The following is a 19,319-nucleotide window of genomic DNA, read 5'->3' as shown; positions in this document are numbered from 1 at the left end:
CTTTTGCAGCCTGGCCGACAAAGTATGAACATTATTTTATAGGGTATAAAAAAATATTTCCAGCAATAGTTCAAAGATTACTTGACTGCCGTTTAGTATAAGTAGGGCTAGGATTTTGCTGAAATTGCATCTTTTTTCTAGTAAGCCAGAAATATTGCTGCTTCAGTATTTATATGTTATGTGACAAACTGAGTGTTTTAAAACATATTTGTTAGGACATTTTTTTTTGCATTTTTTACCTCGTACAACTCATAAGAGCATTTTTTGTTTTAATCAGCCATTTTTGGGGTATTTTCTTTTAATTTTGGCCATAAATGTTAATGTAAAATTTTATTTATTTCCTTTGATATTTTCTCTACATATTGTTTAATTATTACCCATTATTTTGTATAATATTTTAATCGTTTTTCTATACAAATATTGTCATTTTAACGTAGTACACCCCAAGTAATGGATCAGCCAACCACCCCTTCAATATAGACTCCTCTACACCTGCTAGTTCCGATAAGAGTGGCCTTGTGGTGGACTATATGGAATTACATCAGGTAAAATAATTAATTAAAGTGTACTACTTAGAAAAATTATGTAAAATTAAATAAACTTAAATGTTGGTACATAACACATAACAGAAAGAGCCACACAAGCAATAAGAGTGATGCATGACGTAAAAAATATCAAATCTCTGACCCCAGAAACAGCAATGGCACTGTTTAAAACCAAAATATTGCCAATACTAACATATGGCATTGAAATAATTGGAGAGCATCTAACAATGGGTAACCTAGAAACACTAGAAGGAGTAAAGGCAACCTACTTAAAGAAGGCGATGGGAGTCTCCAAGTACACACGCTCGAGATTTGTATATTTACTCGCAAGGGAGACCTTCCTTACTGAAGACCTAAGGACAAACATGATGCTGCCCAAGACGAACGCTTCGGAACGACTATTGTCGACACTAAGAGAGAAAAGAGAAGCCAGCCCAATAGGAGCCATTATAGACCGAGAATGGACGAAGGAAAACTTTGAACTCAGGCATAAGACTGGCAGGCCACGGATTCCATCACCTTATCTGCAAGACAAGAACATACCACGACCGAGTGACTCATGCGTGTGTGTATTGTGTGGCAAGAAATGTGAACGCTGTCATATTGAACTATGCGCCAAAAGAACAGAATCAATAAGCGAGTACGCAAAAACAAGAGTAAATTAAATGCAATCTAAATGGCCATTTGGCTGCAATAAATATATTATTAAATGTTGGTACTAGAATTTAATTTAATTACTAGTCTAAATATTAATATTCCTACTAAGCCAATTATGTAAGATCAATTTTTAGGGCATTTTAAGGACATTTTTGAAAGATTTTTAGTTCGTAAATGCATTGTTTTTAGGACATTTTTTCATGATTTATAGGTCATCAAAATCCTAGCCCTAATTATAAGTTTCTGTGGAAACTGTTTTTATTTAAGATAGGTTAATGCAGTATTTAATTTAGAATTTCGTCAACAAAGCAATTAAAGATACTGCCTCATAAGTTTTTTTATTGGGTTATTTTACGACGCTGTATCAACATCTAGGTTATTTAGCGTCTGAATGATATGAAGGTGACAATGCCGGTGAAGTGAGTTCGGGGTCCAGCACCGAAAGTTACCCAGCATTTGCTCGTATTGGGTTGAGGGAAAACCCCGGAAAAAACCTCAACCAGGTAACTTGCCACAACCGGGATTCGAACCCGGGCCACCTGGTTTCGCAGCCAGACGCGCTGACCATTACTCCACAGGTGTGGACGCCTCATAAGTAGTGTCGGGTTTGTTGTAGCGTATTGTGACAAGAAATGAATCCAATCTTCAAAGTAAATTCTATTACGTTCTGTTGTCTTGAGCCACCTTTCAAAGGGGTTTGTTATCCTGTGACAGTACCAGTTTCTGGTTTTTGATGCAAAACATTCTGTGATATCTATTTCAGTAGCTTCCAAGTTTTGGAAATTTCTTCCACGCAAGAAGTAATCTCAGGGCTATTAGCAGTTCGATTCCTCCCAGTTCTTGGATTTTTTCCGTTGTGGTTCAAGTGGTATGGGATCTCACATTGTTCTGTTACCGGAGAACTCTATTTCACTTAATAATACCGGAACTTCATGAACTTGTTCTAGCTGTTGAGAATAAAGATACATATAGATTGCATGTTCGTGAGTTACATCTTCAAAATTCCATCAGACACACAACATTACTTTGGGGTCGAACCAGGTTTGATTGTTTGGCGGACTGACAGGGATCAAGTCACTGTTTTGAGGTGTCAGGCTTGCGATAACATTTTTCATCACATGTGACAATTCTCCTGATAAATCTATCGTCCATGGGATTAGCGATAAGCTGATGACAATACCTACTCTGTATTGAGCCTGTTCAGGTGTCAATACATGAGGTTCAGATCTACAACTTCTGTCTTAATGTGGCAAAGTATTGTATAATTTTCCCATACTTAAATCATTGTGTGAAAGACAAGTTCGGGGATAAGTATTTAAGACAAATTCGTCAGTCCTCCAAAATCATGTGGTACATGGCATTGATATTTTTAGAGTGGTCCCAGAAATAGGCCTTTCAACACAGTGTTGTTCTTTGATCTCCATTCTTCCTCTCTTAAATTCTGCAACCCAATTTTTATAGTGATATAGAAAGGACAAATCCATGATATCCACATAAATTTTCTTTTCAGACATTCTATAGAAATATTGTTGTAAAATTGTACTAGAATTTGTGCTGCAGTTTATAATATTGACTTAATTCTTAATGTATCTCTCTGCAACAGGTAAAAATAAAGCTGTCTCATTAACATCTAACGAAATTAATGGAATGCCACAAAAGTCACTTGAAATGAAAATTATGTCTGATTTTGATATAGTAAAATGAACTGCTGCTGTTCAATAATATATTATGCATTGAGTTTCAGAATCTGAAAATTCCTGTCATCGTAGTTAATACCAGGTACTGATAAATTCAGGATACTACAGGGTATCCACGTGAAACCTTTAGAACTTCAGATGTAAATAAATTATTGAGACACGATATTTGGATGCGATTTTCTGCATGTTAAACAGAAACTGTCAAAGTTTTTATGAGAATTTTGTTGGATTGCCAAAGTGCGTTTTTTGATTGCAGGTGTGAATTTTGGTGAAATCTGACAGTGAAGGAGGTGTAGACACCTCAGGAGATGGCACAGTATGTATCCTGGTTTATCGAGACACAATCAGTAAGTTCATTCGCAGTGCCGCCAGGGAATTGAACTTGCCACGTTGGACTGTCCACAAAGTCCTTTACAGCAATCTGAGGCTGTACGCATACAAAGTTCAGCTAGTGCAAGCTCTTCAGCCAGATAATCGTCGACATGCTGGCTAGAATTGACGCCGAGGAAAGATTCCTTCAGGGACAAATGCACCTTGAACACATAAAATGTTCTCCACACTTGTGCTTTGCCGCCCACTGCCCTTTTGCCAGAGCACACTCCCAGTCTCTTTAAATTTTCGGTGGCACTCCCGGATTGTTGGCCGTGATGGCAGTTCTCTTCCATATTGGGTCTGGATGTGATGTTGCACCTGTGTATCTGATCGTGTCTCGATAAATCAGGATACACATTGGGGCATTTCCTGAGGTGTCCACACTCCTTCACTGTCAGATTGTACCAAAATTCACACCTGCAACCAAAAAACTCGTTTCAACAATTCAACAAAATTCCCATATAAACTTGGACAGTTTCTGATTAACATACAGAAAACCGCATCCAGATATGGTCCCTCAATAATTTGTTATTTACATCTGAAGTTCTAAAGTTTTCATGTAAACACCTTGTATATTGAGTATTTAAACATCATTACTGTGCTCCAACCACGAGAAAGTCTCTGCCGGCTGAGACGAAAGGGAGTAATGCTGTGAATGAATGTTGATGTCATAAGATATCATAAGGTCACACACGTGGGTACTCATATCTCTATTGGCTCGCTGTCACAGCACAAACAATAACATTGATACACACATGTTTATACTACCCTAGATACAAAATTAAATCACTGTTAATCTCCTGGTCGTTTAATCTCTCCATACAGGAAATAACAAATGCAGGAGAGCGCATGGTTTTTAAACGGACGTTATAACGATAATATTATCTATCTACTTTGCTCCAATACATGTCGCAATAGTAAGCACATTCCTTTCTCAGTTGATCTCCTGGTTGGAGAACAGTATATATTTTGTGTGGTGTACACATCAGTTAAGTGAACTGTATTAAGAGTAATTATATTGTGAAATTTGTGACACTGTTACATAGATTTCTTCCAATAAAATTAACTTTTAGTATGTCATGTGAAGTATGTCAGTTGATAAAATTATAAATAAATATATAAATAAACGAATAAATAAATAAATAAAGAAACAAACCAATGGACGGATAGACATATATCTGTATATGCGTGCGTGCAAGCGTGAAACCATTTCAGAAATGGACACCAGATCTAATTTCACCAGAACAGATGATGGTCCGAATCCCTGGTCGTAGTGATGATGATATAGATATATTCTTAGTGTTAAAAGGTCCTTTTTTTGGGGTAAACCATTACGAATACATTTTACTTTTAGATGAGTTGTGGCATTATTTGAAACAGTTCGTGAGAGTAAACTGTTTGCACTTATTTACAGGACTTCCCATTTTTAAAATATCATCGCCAACCCGAAAGTAGTTTATTGTTGGAGAATGGAGACTTTGCAGTAGTTTGTTTGGATTGTTATGAAACCTTACGTACACAATCCTTAGAGTATGAACGATGGGGCCTTCCTGTTGAGAAACGGGAATATAACTGGATCACTCAACCTCCTCCTCCAGAAGACTCACCTGATGCAACAGTGGCAAGATTGCCATCTGGAGAACGGTCAGAGAAACTAGTAAGATCATTTTTCTTCTTGCTTAAAATTGTAGTAGATGTTTGGCATTTTCGAAGTAAGTTACCAGTGCAGTTAAATTTCTAAGAGCAGTTAAGTAACTGACAGTTAACAGAAATCGGATATAAGTACAAGTAACATAAATACATATATCGAAAAAAACATAAAACCACTTATACATCGTGTAAGTAAAGAGTGGTGCAAATTAGTTTTTGTAATTTTACTCTTGATTATCCAGACTAATCATCGGACAAATAATGCACATAGATAACTGAAGATACAGATAATGCTGTTTTCGTTTTTACTGAAGGGCAAACCTTTTTATGTACAGGGTATACAGTATTGTGTTTGAAAATGCAATATGTCAAACATCTAACACATTCAGTTATCATTTCTAACAATACACTATGCTATATAAAATGATAAAATTCTTATACTGGGTGTTCAGATCAAATGTGTGTCATGGCTCGCTGTATGCCATCATGTGGCTAGCCGATGAGCCTACAGAATTCAATCTTCCTACACTTCTGCAGAAGTGTATTACTTATGTGCCAGAGAAGTTGCCTAGCAAGTATGGCGTTCATTCAGAAGAGTACTTACTGATACGTACGGTAACGCCGGTAGTGGTAGGAATGTGAACTGTTTCGAAACATGTACTGAGATGAGTTTTTTTCTTACTGTCGGGATATGGCGAGAGGGTTAAGACGATTACTAACGTATTTGTTGACATTAACTTCGGCGGTCAACATGGACACGGAGCATTTGATTTGTATTGTGGAATGTTGCCGTACGCAACCGATGATAACAAATACCCTGCGTACGACTTGCCGGCGCAAAACACAGTTCGAAAGAGGTTATGGTAGCACACAGACCGTACAGACTGCCATCTGTTGCTACGACATTCAAGTTATACCGTACACGTTCTCAAGTTCAGATTGAAGAACGCCTTGATTAAAAGACAACTTCTCTGACACAAAAGCTGAAACTCACTTCAAATCACTGACTCATCAACAGTGATGTCATGACACATTTTGAAATGAACACCCAGTACAAGTATGAATGTTGTTGTTGTTGTTGTGAAATTCAAGTACAACCCAACTTTGTTTTCAGTTGAATCTAGATCTCAGTATACTGTGTGGCACATAATTTTAACGGAGATCTTTAATGACATTCATGTATAAAAAATTAGCACTATTTAAGTGTAACATGCTATTTTATGTGGTATGGGCTTGTAGAAATATTTAAGCAATACCAGTTTTACTCATGAAAAATATCTGCAGTGAACCCTTCATATTTTGAGACATTTTAACAATATTTTTCTTTTAACATTGTTCTTCCCTTTAACAATTTAGGTACCACCAGTTATACCAGCCCGTCCTACACGAAAGACTGGCTCCCCAAAAATTCCTGATGCCAAGAAGCAAACACCTCCTGTCAGCAAAACACAGTCGCCACGGAACAATGTTGGGGAGAAGCCAGAGCAAGGTAGGAAGTTCTATTTCGTAATTGTCGGCTATCACTGGAGTTAATTTGTCAATACAAATTTCATAGAGGAAAGCAGGTGAAAAGATGTCAGCTTTTTTTTTTTCAAGAAATGACTTCTAAAAGGAAACATGAATGTTGTTTGTTTGCAAAGAACACAGTTTCATTTCCTGTTACCATGTTTTAATGTACATGATGATTTGTTTTTTTCCATTTCTTCCAGCAAATGGTGAAAATTAGGCATTACCAGTTACATTAAAACATCCTTATTCTTATATTTTACCCATATTTGATTAGTTACTGATTATTAGGGCTGAAAAAAGTATTGGTTATAGGTTACGCTGCATCACACACACAGCTCTGTGTTTGTCTGCACACACAACTACTTACTGTAGCGGCTGTTTGTACAGTGCGCTCTGTATGAATGAACTTGTAATAGAATCACAGTCTACTATATACAGTCACGATGTTTGGGATGATTTTTTGCAAATCTCGCAATAGTTGCTAGCTGCTTGGAGCGCTGTGAGTACTAGGAACAATAGACTGTGCCACAGCCATCGTGATCTAATACAGGCCGTAAGGCAGACCATGTAACTCACTTAACCCAATCACGAAGGGCGGCGTTTCAACCATATAAATTAGTTGGAATGCATAAACAGTAACATATGTTTCTCTAAAATGTAGTGTAATTCCATTAATAAAATTTAAAACAATGATTATGAGACACTTCAGACATAATTCCTTGCGAGTTAAGGTGTAATATTATTTTTGCTGTGAAAATTACGTTGTTCGTATGTGTAATACCTGCCTTTATTTCGATTAAATATTGCGAAATTCTTGTACGGTACATTCATTTATGCACGATTCAATAATTTTCAGTTGCACCGCACGAATATTTAGATATGTTGAAATTATAGGTTATGTTTACTGTACCAGTTGCCCCTTTCTGACTAAATTTAGTGATCTCCAATGCCTTGCCATTCATATGGAAATTATAGGTTATGTTTACTATATTTAACTTAAATTCCTAAATTCGCAATCATACATTATAATTAAGCATAATGTTATGTATGATACCCCGGACATTCAATTTGTCTGTATTTTAATACTACAATTGAGTACTGAATTATTGTATTTATCTACCACCTAAGAGATGAAGTAACACAATTGTACGTACACTAATTTCATAGCAGTGGTATGGTAAATGTTTTGTCTAAAATTAAGGAAGGTAGATGTGCTAAATTAAAATCACAATATAAATTCGTTTTTATTGAACCTCAAAATAGCTTCCATTCTAAACTTGAAATGTTGACGCGAACAGATTATGTTAACATGTAAAATTCTCTTCACATTAAAATAACACAGTTTCGTAATTATTTCTGCAACATATTATGCAACAAGAAGTAAACGGAACTTATGGACACATTACACTAAATAAAACTTAGCAATGATAAGCAATAAAGTTATAATATAATATTTCACTGAGCTCCATACACTGAAATAGAAAACCCGAACAAACATTACGGTCTGGTCTAGATCGAAAAGGCATTGACTGTGCCGTATTTCGCATTTTTGTGAAAAGCTATGTAAACTGTGAAATGTTCGTTATCGGTTGTAATAACTGTAAATGGCTAAAATACAATAATTTGAATAATAATATGGGAAAGGAGACGTTTGTAGTACTGTAAATTGTAAGAAAAATAGGTTAGCGTTATCCTTCTTCCGAAAGATCCAGGAAGGTGAGTTTATAGAATATAATATATATTTTATGAAAATAATATATAAACCGTATGTATTTCACATTTCAATAGTGGAAGGAAGGTGTTAATTTTTCAAAAGAACACGATATCGAAAGTACAATACATTTTATGGTCTGCTAGGGAAAGAGTCTGTGATGAGGTGATAGTAGCGATCCTGGTGGTAAGCAACTATCTATTGATGTATATTTCAACTGTTTATGTTTGCATATTTAGTAAGTATTGAGCTTCGTGACTGTACATACTAGACTGTGATAGAATTTCCATTTGCAGGATTATTTATGTTTCAAATTAATTAACTCGGAACAAATATTACATTTAATATCATTGTCAATTAAGTCAAACACAATTTTTCCAAGTTCTGAATTCAGTCCTCTTATTGTCTGTTCTTTGTTGGATTTTTGTTTCGGCGTTCTGATACAATCTCACGTCATTCAAGCAAGTCTACTATTGAGGAGAGTCGGATGTTCACTCTCTCTGCTCCTTCAGACAGTAGAGACACCCGGCAACGCGATGCATTTTGTGAACAATGTATATAGAAATTATTTACTACCCTGATACCAGTACTTTTCTTCAGTCCTACTGATTATGAATAAGAGTGAAATTTAGGCAACAGATGCATGTGTTATACAGAATATTGTTGGTATTATTCCATAACTGTTGCTGCGTTGTCAAACTTGAAAGTTTTAAGATTAAACTTTTTTTTTTCTGTTTTCTTCTGCATATAATTTTTTCTAAACATTTTATTCATTTTTCACCATTGCTGTTACTTAAAAATAAAAATAAATATAAGAAGGAAGTAGTGAAGTAAACATTATTCTTAGCTTTATATATTTGTGTCAGAATGCATATTAATTTAATGAACACAGTTGGAAATTTTTTTTTTTTATTTTTTAATTTTTTAATTTTTTTTTTTTTTTTGAAGGGGAAAGAGATAAATACTTAGGAAGTGTCATTGCAACATGATATGCTATGGAAGCAGACGCTCATTCATTTATTTTATTCCATAGATTTTACATGACCAATGAAGCTTTGAGATGTGGAACAAGTCAAAATTTTGCAATATTACAATTACCATTTTTAGAGATTTTTACAGTTTTACAATTTAGTAATTTTCTACAATTTTGTGCAATTTTTTATAATATTTTGGCGAGATGTAGTGAGATGAGGTGAGGTCCGAGGATTCGCCAAAAGATTACCCGGCATTTGCCTTTTGGTTGGGGAAAACCTCGGAAAAACCCAACCAGGTAATCAAATCAAAGGGGTTGATGCCGAGGACTCGCCATAGACCATCCGGCTGCAGTCCCACGGCTGGGGAAAACCTCAGAAGAAACCATTAAATGAGATCAAAGGGGGATCCAACCCAAGCCCGAACGCAGCTCCGGATCAGCAGTTCCTAATTTGAACCCTTAAATGATGCTATTGTTTGTAACAAACATGTTGTGACACATGAAATTGCATTATGATTAATGTGTGATGCATATCGTGCATTCTGTGATGATGGAAGTAGAATCAGAAGGTGTTCTGATGTCTTCATATTTTTCCTGTAGAAGATTTATTAGCCTAATAATAATTCGTTAAGAAAGTTTGCTACTTTTGTGTTAGGATTGCAGGTACTACAAATTCAATTTTGTATGATAAACAAGAACCCATTATGCTGTCATCGATGGGTTAACTTTTGAATTTGTTATGTTTATACAAAATACTGTGCCCAGTAAATTAGTGAACATTCGATGAACATGATGGTGGTTGTTAGGGCCACATATTTTAACTGATAGAGTGCATTGTGACTATCAGAAAGGTTTTATTTAGTGTCTTAAAAACAGATGAGAGTAGCTGCAGATTTTTATCTTTTGTTTTTGTTGATGTTAACGCAAGTGGAAATACATAGGTAGTTTCTTCTGTTTAGAGAACTTACTTTCTTAGAACAGGCTTATAAACGGAACAAGAATTTACAAAGTAATGTTTTTCTGTATTCTTGACATCTTTTTCTGAAAGAACTGTTCTGTAGAAGATTCATTCCTTCTGAATACAACACTTATGAACAGTTGAAGTCTGTGAAGTTTCTTTTTCTCGAATAAGACGTAAAGATTAAGAATTTTGCATAAAACAGGAATCAGTATTATAATAATTCGCTCCAAAAGCTAGAAATAAAATAGCTACTACATAGACAGTTTAAAGAGAAAAAAATGAAATTATGTTATATTTAATGATGTTCACAACTACCGAGGTTATACGAGAATTGCAGTGTGCCAGAATTTTGTTCCACAGGAGTTCTTTTACATGCCAGTAAATCTACTGACATGAGCCTGTCGCATTTAAGCACACTTAAATCCCATTGACCTTGGCCAGAATTGGACCCTTAACCTTGAGCACAGAAGGCCAGCACTCTACTGACTGCGCCACCCATGCTGACGACAGACAATTTAAAGACTATATACAAAATAGCACTTCTGATTGAGGTTCTGGCTGATATGTACATCTACTATCAGGCAGTACATCTCACTTGACGATATGTGTCAGAGGAAGAACAATTGTTGGTATACATCTGAAGTCTGATTAGTGTAATAAGTAGCTAGCCAGTGTTGTATGCAATGGAGGGGGAAAGAAACTGGCCACCCTATCCCATTATCCCCTGGCTTAGTTGCCTCATGACTGATGCTTTATTAGTGTCACGAGGTTCAGACCTGTCTTTGGACAGTTGATTGACAACAATAAACACATACAAAATAGAAACTCTAACAATGGAATAACGTAAATAGAAGCAGAAGGCAAGAACTTCCTTCCTTTTATTAAATGAAAAAAGCAATAACAGAATTTAGAATGTAAACAGGCCACATCTGTTTGCCACACCATTTGCCTAATAAATTACAGCAAATGTAAGACTCAAACTTTTGTCATGAATGCAGACCATCTATTGGAAGTTTAACTAAGGAAAAAACAAACATTAAAGGACATCACAAGTTTAGACTTGGAAGCAAGAAGGAAAATGATGTGAAAGTCAAGATATGAATAATAATATGGGTTATGTCTGTGTCTGTGTGGCCTGTTAATATGACAGCTGACAACCTTCTCACAATCCGCGTAATATTTTTTTCACTTTTGTTCTTAATAAGTATTTCTTTTATGCATGAGTATTTGAAATCCATTTCCTGGGAAGCAACAGAAATGGATAAATTGAGGTTAAGGAACATAGTGTGTATAATGTATTTGGTCCTTTTTTTCTGTTAGTTCCAGTGCTTTGTCCTTGTCCTTAAAAGTATGTGCTCATTTCAGGAATTCCTCTCTAAAGAGGAGAGTTATATAACTAATATATTCCATTTTGAATCTTGCGTACATTACTTTTAACGCTTGAATATAATTAATTGATTAACTAGTGGACTTGTGTTAATTATGTAAGATTTGTGCGGCTTACAGCTGTTTCAGTGCTTCACGCACCATCCTCAGAGCCTACTAGATCACGGCGTCATCTCGAACTTCTCTTCCTGTTATGTGGGTGTGTTTGATTTTTGAAAGGTGTTGAAGAGTGGAGTCAAATAGTGTGTGTGTACTGACCACCCCATACAACACAAACATGCTGCATTCAGGACAATGGTACACAGATTACTCAACATACCCATGAGCCAACAACACTACAATGAAGAAGTGAACACAATCAAATACATAGCACAAGAAAACGGTTACAATCCAAACATAATAGACAACATCATAAGGACGACAAAACAAAAACTTAACAAACACAAAAACACGCAAAACAAAACACAAACACAAGAAATACATCACACTAACATATGAAAAAAAAAGCACACATAAGATCGCATATTCATTCAGAAAACAGAAATACAACATAGCATACAGAACAGAAAACACACTACAAAGATATTTCAACACACAAACAACACAAACAAATAAATACGACCACACAGGTGTATACAAACTCACATGCAATAGTTGCGATAAGTTCTACATAGGACAGACAGGCAGATCATTCCAAACACGCTACAAAGAACACATTAAAGCAATAACCAGAGGACACAATACATCTACATACGCCGATCACATAACCAATACTAACCATACATACAATAACATAAATACAGACATGGAAATCCTACACATACAACCCAAGAACCAAAAACTCAACACACTAGAACAATATGAAATATACAAACACACTAAAACACACCCTGATCAAATTCTCAACACACAGATCAATTTCAGTACATACACACTATTTGACTCCACTCTTCAACACCTTTCAACAATCAAACACACCCACATAACAGGCAGAGAAGTTCGAGATGACACCATGATCTAGTAGGCTCTGAGGATGGTGTGTGAAGCACTGAAACAGCTGTAAGCCGCACAAATCTTACATAATTAACACGAGTAAGTCCGCTAGTTAATCAATTAACTAATATATGTGTTATTTGTACTGGAGATTTATTTTTTTCTTAATTTGATGTATTTTAGAGAGAGCTTTCCTGAGATTTAAAATCAACTCTGACGTTTCTTAGGCCCTAATTGCTAAATAGAAGTCTGATAAATTTTTCATAATGAATAATAACATCCTTTTTTAGTTCATATTCAAACTACTGAAAAGTGGAAAGACTGTAAAAAAATATTTAATGAGTCATCCTCAGTGCTTTCAAAGTATGAGGGTTCATTACTGGCTGATGACTATGGATTTTGAGGCCCCATGAAGCATAGATTCGATCATCCAACGGTACATAAATGTTGATTCCTGGCCATCCAAGTCATTTAATATATATCAGTGGCGTAGCATGAAATTTTGAGCAGGGGAAGCTAACTCAAGTTGTCTTTCATGCAATATGAGAAAACGTATTACAAAAATACAGTCTTAAAATAAATAGTAGTCAATTTCAAGTCAGCAGTCAAAGATTGGTTGGAACATCGTAAGTAACACCAATAAGGCATGATCTCAAATGATACATAGTAAAATATGATTTCACGGTTTACACATATCTCTAACAAATAGATACGTATACGCATAACATTAGCTCACTCCCTGTCATACTTAGAGAAATCACAATATTAGTATCATTACGTCTGTCTTTTGGTTGTGTCCTTCATTGACAGCAAGGGAGTCGGTCATTTGTTTTTTAAATCACACTTTTGTTCGTAAGTCAGTCTTGATAATACAAATTGTCCTAAAAATTCAAGTAAATTAGTGTCAGGAACTGTTATTTCACTCATTATTTATTATATCAGCCACAATGCACACTAACACTTCAACTGAACACAACTGACGAATAGGGATAACTCGGAAACTACTTATTTTAAATGTTAAAGCTAGCTTCTTGCGAGCCTTGCGACTAGGGTAGTTTAAAAGGGCTGGAAAATCTGCGGGGTGGATTACACAGAAGAAACCGGTCTGCTTGGAAGCTGCTGTGTGCAGGCTTCTTGTTTGCTGCTGCATCACAAATCATGCTGAGCTGCCGCATCACAATATTTAACGCGTAAATATAAGTTCTATTAAAATTAATAAATAATTTTCTCCATAAACTGCAGGTTTATTATGAAATTATTATTAACTGGGGACGCTAAGCTTTTTAGCTTACATTGACGCTACGCCACTGATATATATACAGGGTGGAAGTGAAATAACCTTGCAGTTGGAAAGGGACAGTAGGATACACGTAAATGAATAGAAAACCTATATTACATTTTATGATTAAATGCACGGTTAATTAGAAAATTAAGTTGGAAGTTTCAGTAGCCCGGCAACATCGCCGCTAACACACACTACTCGTGATACAGATGTAAGAAGATAACGAACTCGGTGAGTCTTGTGGGTGAGCTGCTCTCTGCCAAGACGTTGCCACTTGCTCGCATCGTCCAGTGGCTTGAATTTAGAGGTTTTTAAAATTAAATTTACACAAAAACCGTGCACGCTATTCAAATGCACCAGAAGAATAAATTATTCTTTATTAGATTTCGTATCGGTATGGATAAGAATCACGACCCGGCTCGCAATAGCTACCGAATAAGAGGTTGTTAAACATTTTGGAAAAAACATTTTTTCTGAAAAAAAAAAAACTGTGAACTTTCCACCAATATGATATTTTTTTTTTTTTGTTACATACCTCACTCTGGAAATCTGCAAGGCTATATCACTTCCATCCTGTATGTACAGACGTGGACAAATTATTAACAAAATGGACGATTTTTATGATAATTCTGTTTACAAAATTTGACTTTTCAATTGAGACTACATTTGACAATTTTGGATATTTCCATCATTACAGTAGACAGAAATATGCAAAAATGTCAACTGTAGTTTAAATTGAAGAGTCAAGTTTTGTAAAAATATATAATAAGTCTTCAATTTTGCTAATAATTTGTAAATTAGCAAAATTGTCAACTGCATTGAAGAGTCAAATTTTGTTAAAATATAAAACAAAAATCTTCAGTTTTGCTAATAATTTCGAAATATCCAAAATGTCAATTGTAGTACAAATTGAAGAATCGAATTTTGTAAAAATATACAACATAAACCTTCAGTTTTGCTAATAATTTGTAAATATGCAAAAATATCAACTGTAGTCCAAATTGAGGAGTTAAATTTTGAAAAATATACAATACAAATCTTCAATTTTGCTAATAATTTGGAAATACACAAAAATGTGAACTGTAGTCTAAATTGAAGAATCATATTTTGTAAAAATATATAATAAAAATCTTCAATTTTGCTAATAATTTGTCCACGTCTGTACATATAATGATGTAACACCGAAACATGGAGTAGGCCATAAGGAGAAACCAAGGAGAGAAGTTCGATCTGGTGTTATGGATGGAGCCTCGGCATAGCTCAGTGGTAGAGCATTCAGTGCGTGGAGTTGAAAGTCCTGGGTTCGAGTCTCGGTGCCAGCGTGAATTTTTCCCTGTTAATAAATCTGAGTAACAGGTTTCACCCCAGTGCAATAATGATTTGGAAATATCAAGTGGAGAAGAGTGATGTCTCTCTCAGCCAGGGCAGATATTCAGCTGATTACTGTAGTGCAAATTGAAGAGCTAGTGATACAGTTGTCAAGTGCTTGGTGTTGAAAGCCAGTTAATATTAATTTTAGTTATAGAGATGTACCTTTAACACTTCGTTAATAATTTTGTTACTTCAGTTTGTTTGTATTTTTGCCTTATAAAGACTTGTTGTTGTTACATCATACTTCTATCCAAAATATTGAGGTTCACATTTCCAGAAGGATGATGTGAAATTTATGAGAGAGCTCTTCTTGTAGTTTCGTTCCTTCTGCTATCATTCCATTAATTATTGTCTTACTATCACTGCCACTGACCTTGTTTGCCAGTGGTCATATCTGACCACCTACTTAGCCTAACGCAGATAATTTTATACTGCAAGGTGTCTAATCAAAACAACTCCAATAGATTCTATGAGATTCCTCACTAATATTAACAGCATCAAAAGACAATAGAAGAAAAAGCACTGATTCAATATGACAAACTTATCAGATTACCAGGAAACAATTGGCATTCATACAGTCCTCTCTGTAGATTGAAAACTCAAAAAAGTTTCATATCCATGGTTCAAGAATTAAAACAGAAAATCAATGTCCCTAATTTAAAAGAAAGCCTACAAATTAAACCAAACCCTTTAACTGTATTAAATATAGAATATAATCTAAATTTAACAGAAGAAATACTGAAATCAGAAGTAAACACTGAAATAATGAAACAATTGTCTTTAGAGACAATTAATATTAGGTACCCTCCACAAAACTGGCTTCATTTATACACCGGCGGATCCTTGATCTCCAGAGAACAAGGTGCCGGTGCAGGTGTTACGTGCTGTCTCTTCTCACTTTATAGATCTCTTGGGTATGGAACAACAAGTTTTGATGGAGAAATCATTGCAATAAGTGAAAGTCTCAGGAATCTTCTATGCCACATCAATAAATTTAAGAATGCAGTTATATTGTTAGACTCCAAAGCAGCTATTCTATCAATAGTCTCTAAATACACACCTTCATCTCAAACAGCAGAAATACTGTAACTAAAATGCTCTCTCAATTAATATAACTCAATAAAAGAATTGTATTCCAATGCATACCATCCCATTGTGGAATCTTGGGAAACGAGAATGCGGATTCTTTAGCAAAGAAGGGCAGCACTGCTACTTACAGACCTGTTACGAAATCTACGTATTACTCTGTGAAGAGATTTATTAAATCTACATACTTAGACTTCAACAAACAAAATTTGATAACACAATCTCAAGGGGAAAAAATGGAACTCTCTGCATCATAATCCACAGTTAATTCCCGATTTACCACGAAAATCGTCTGTAGCTGCATTTAGATTGGCAACAGGCCATGATTGTTTGGCCAAACACCTGCATAGAATTAGAATATATCAGTCCCCTAACTGCCCATTGTGCAACTCAGACCAAGAAATGGATTCGGAACACCTCAAAATCTGTGCTTCAGTGGCTGACCATGATAATATCTTTGAAAAATATTGGAGTGCAAGAGGTCAAATGACTTTATTGTCAAACGCCTGGCATTAGAAAACAACAACAACACCTGCAAGGTGTCTACTGGTAACGAAAGTAACGGAAAAGTAACTAATTTCAAGCTATTGATAACTAAAGTAACGAATTTAAAGGACTCGAATGGTCATGGGTACGAAGTGTAATGTTGGTGCCACTGCCTGAGCTGTGGTGCTTAGTAGTAAGCGATCACATGTGAGTGTCATCCAATCTAGAAGGCTATGTGTCCATTGAGCTGAAGATCAGAGAACGTAAGACGCAAGTTGATGACAGATCGTAAGGTGACTGAAATGTGACTAATGTTTTTTTCTTTGTGCTTATGCGTGCGTAATTATTAAGTTGTAACTAAAAAGTAACTAATTATTAATTTACGTTTTCGCTGGACTCTCTGTACTGCCTCAACTGTTGAACTTAAGTATATTTATTGTTTAATCCATCTTTTCTTTGTCAGTATTATATTTCATGATTTATGGTAAATATTTATAACTAGTCCCTTGTATCTCTTTCTTAATTTGGTTATGTGTAAACTGTTTTCTAACGAATTTTATCTTAACCTGAATATAAATTATAATCAGGGAACGGATTTATATGGACTAAAAATATATGAAATATGTAAATATATATGTAGTTATTTTTACCAAAATATGGAATTAAATATGGATTTTTACCAAAATATGGAATTAAATATGGACTTAAAATTATAAAAAAATGACTATGTACGTTAAATATTGGTACATTTTAATCAAACTAAACAAAAAATATAATGGACGTACCTTATCTTCCAATGTAGTTTCAACAAAACACAATTTTTATTGTCTGTTACCATAACAATAGGTTACAAACATTTCTTTCAAGTGCTGAAAAGTGAATCTTCTTCTATTGTCTCTGAGGATAGATTTATACTGACTAAAAGAGCGTTCGACGTCACAAGAAGTAACTGGTACATAATTCAATTTCACAATGTCTGCTGGGGATAAGTCCAAGTTAATCTTCACTGTTGATTCACCACTCATCACAGCAACAACCTTTTGTAGTTCTTCATATCCAGGGTTTTTTGAAAGTACAGTGTCCACCTTAGCTCTTACTGCATCTGCAACTTTACCTCTACCACGATTCAGTTGTTCCACAGTACTATTTATAATTTCAAAACTTTCAGATAGTGAAAGGTGCCTATTTTGGAGACTTTTGAGCGTTTTTATGATGCATGAAAATGTATGCTGAATGTGAGCTAAGTCATTCTTCACACTTATGTCACAGGTAACTGTTTTCGCAGTATCAATTGAGACTGCATCTTCAGAGTCCAATGCAAGGAGAACATTGTTAATAGAGTCTATATGTTCGGCATAATATTCAACTGCTTCTAGCCATGTACCCCATCTAGTTAAAATTGGCTTTGGTGGCAATGGAATTTCAGGGTACATTTCTTTCAACACGTTAACTCTACTGGGAGCTTTGAGAAATACTTTTTTCACTGATGAAATCAACAAATCTACTTTAGGGAAATTGTCTCTGACCACTTCTGCCACACGATGAAATGCATGCGCCACACAAGTAAAATGAGTCAATTTAGGATATACAACAGATAATGCTTGTCCAGCTTTGACCATATAAGGGGCAGCATCGCTAATAAAGAATAACACATTATCGTACATAATACCCTTTGGCCACAGGATACCCATAGCTTCGTTGAACAGTTTAACTATAGTTTTGTTATTGCACTTTTCTAGAACATCACAATGTAAAAGAATTCGTTCAGAATATTGTTCACTTAACAAACCGATAACTACATTACCAACAAGTCTACCTTCTTTGTCGGGAGTCTCATCAATGGAAACCCAAATTGAACTATCTTTAATTTCATCTCTTATCTTCTGTATTGTCTCATCGTAGATGGATGGAGCATACGTCTTCCTAAGTGTTGACTCATCCGGGATTGTATGTTGAGTATATTTTTCAAGGAATTCCCTGAAGACCTTATTCTTTAGTTTGTAGAGAGGAATATCAGCAGAGATGAGAGAACGGCACAGGTCGATGTTAAACTCAGATCTTACATTCGATGTTGTTGGTTGTGTTAAAAACAATTGTCTCTGCTTGGAATTTAGTTGTTTGTTGGCCTGATGTTTACTAGTTGTAATGTGTTGTTGCACCAGGAACTTTTGTGTAGATGATACTGCACACTGACACAAATTACAAAATAATATTTTATTGTCAGTTGATAAACCATCTTCTTTAAATTCTGAAATGTAACTTGTTAGTTTTGATTTTAAATTGACTGAATGACGTACTTTTGGCATATTTACCGTCTTTATAGTATGATTTACAAAACTGAACCTATGTGTACTCTGACTGGCATTTAACTGTTGAGCTGCACAACTGAAGTCTGTTAAAAATTTTAAATTAAATTAATACAGTTTTGTAACTTACTTTCCCATTGTTGATAGGACTGCTAATTTTCAAATAACTCTGATGTTAAAGGGATTACTGAACATGTGTTTAAATCTCTATTGTTGAAATGTATTTTTAAAAGTTAATGGAATTTTGTTTTGTTTTATTGTTAAACCTAATAAAATATGGACTGTTTTATATGAAATATGGAAAATATATGGAAATTAACGAAAATATGTACTA

The 19,319-nt window shown here is 35.0% G+C and overlaps 1 protein-coding gene across 1 annotated transcript in view; it reads left to right on the top strand.

Annotated features, from left to right (window-relative positions):
• The window catches only part of LOC138695761 (uncharacterized), a 223,861-nt gene that overhangs the window by 47,630 nt on the left and 156,912 nt on the right, over positions 1–19,319 (top strand). The window contains exons 10-11 of the mRNA XM_069819941.1: positions 4,686–4,928; positions 6,278–6,410. Of these exons, the coding sequence (XP_069676042.1) occupies positions 4,686–4,928; positions 6,278–6,410 (376 nt within the window). The remainder of the gene's footprint in view (positions 1–4,685; positions 4,929–6,277; positions 6,411–19,319) is intronic.

Source organism: Periplaneta americana, chromosome 3 (genome assembly GCF_040183065.1).
Source record: "Periplaneta americana isolate PAMFEO1 chromosome 3, P.americana_PAMFEO1_priV1, whole genome shotgun sequence".
NCBI lineage: Eukaryota > Metazoa > Arthropoda > Insecta > Blattodea > Blattidae > Periplaneta > Periplaneta americana.
This window is presented reverse-complemented; position numbering and strand designations above follow the sequence as displayed.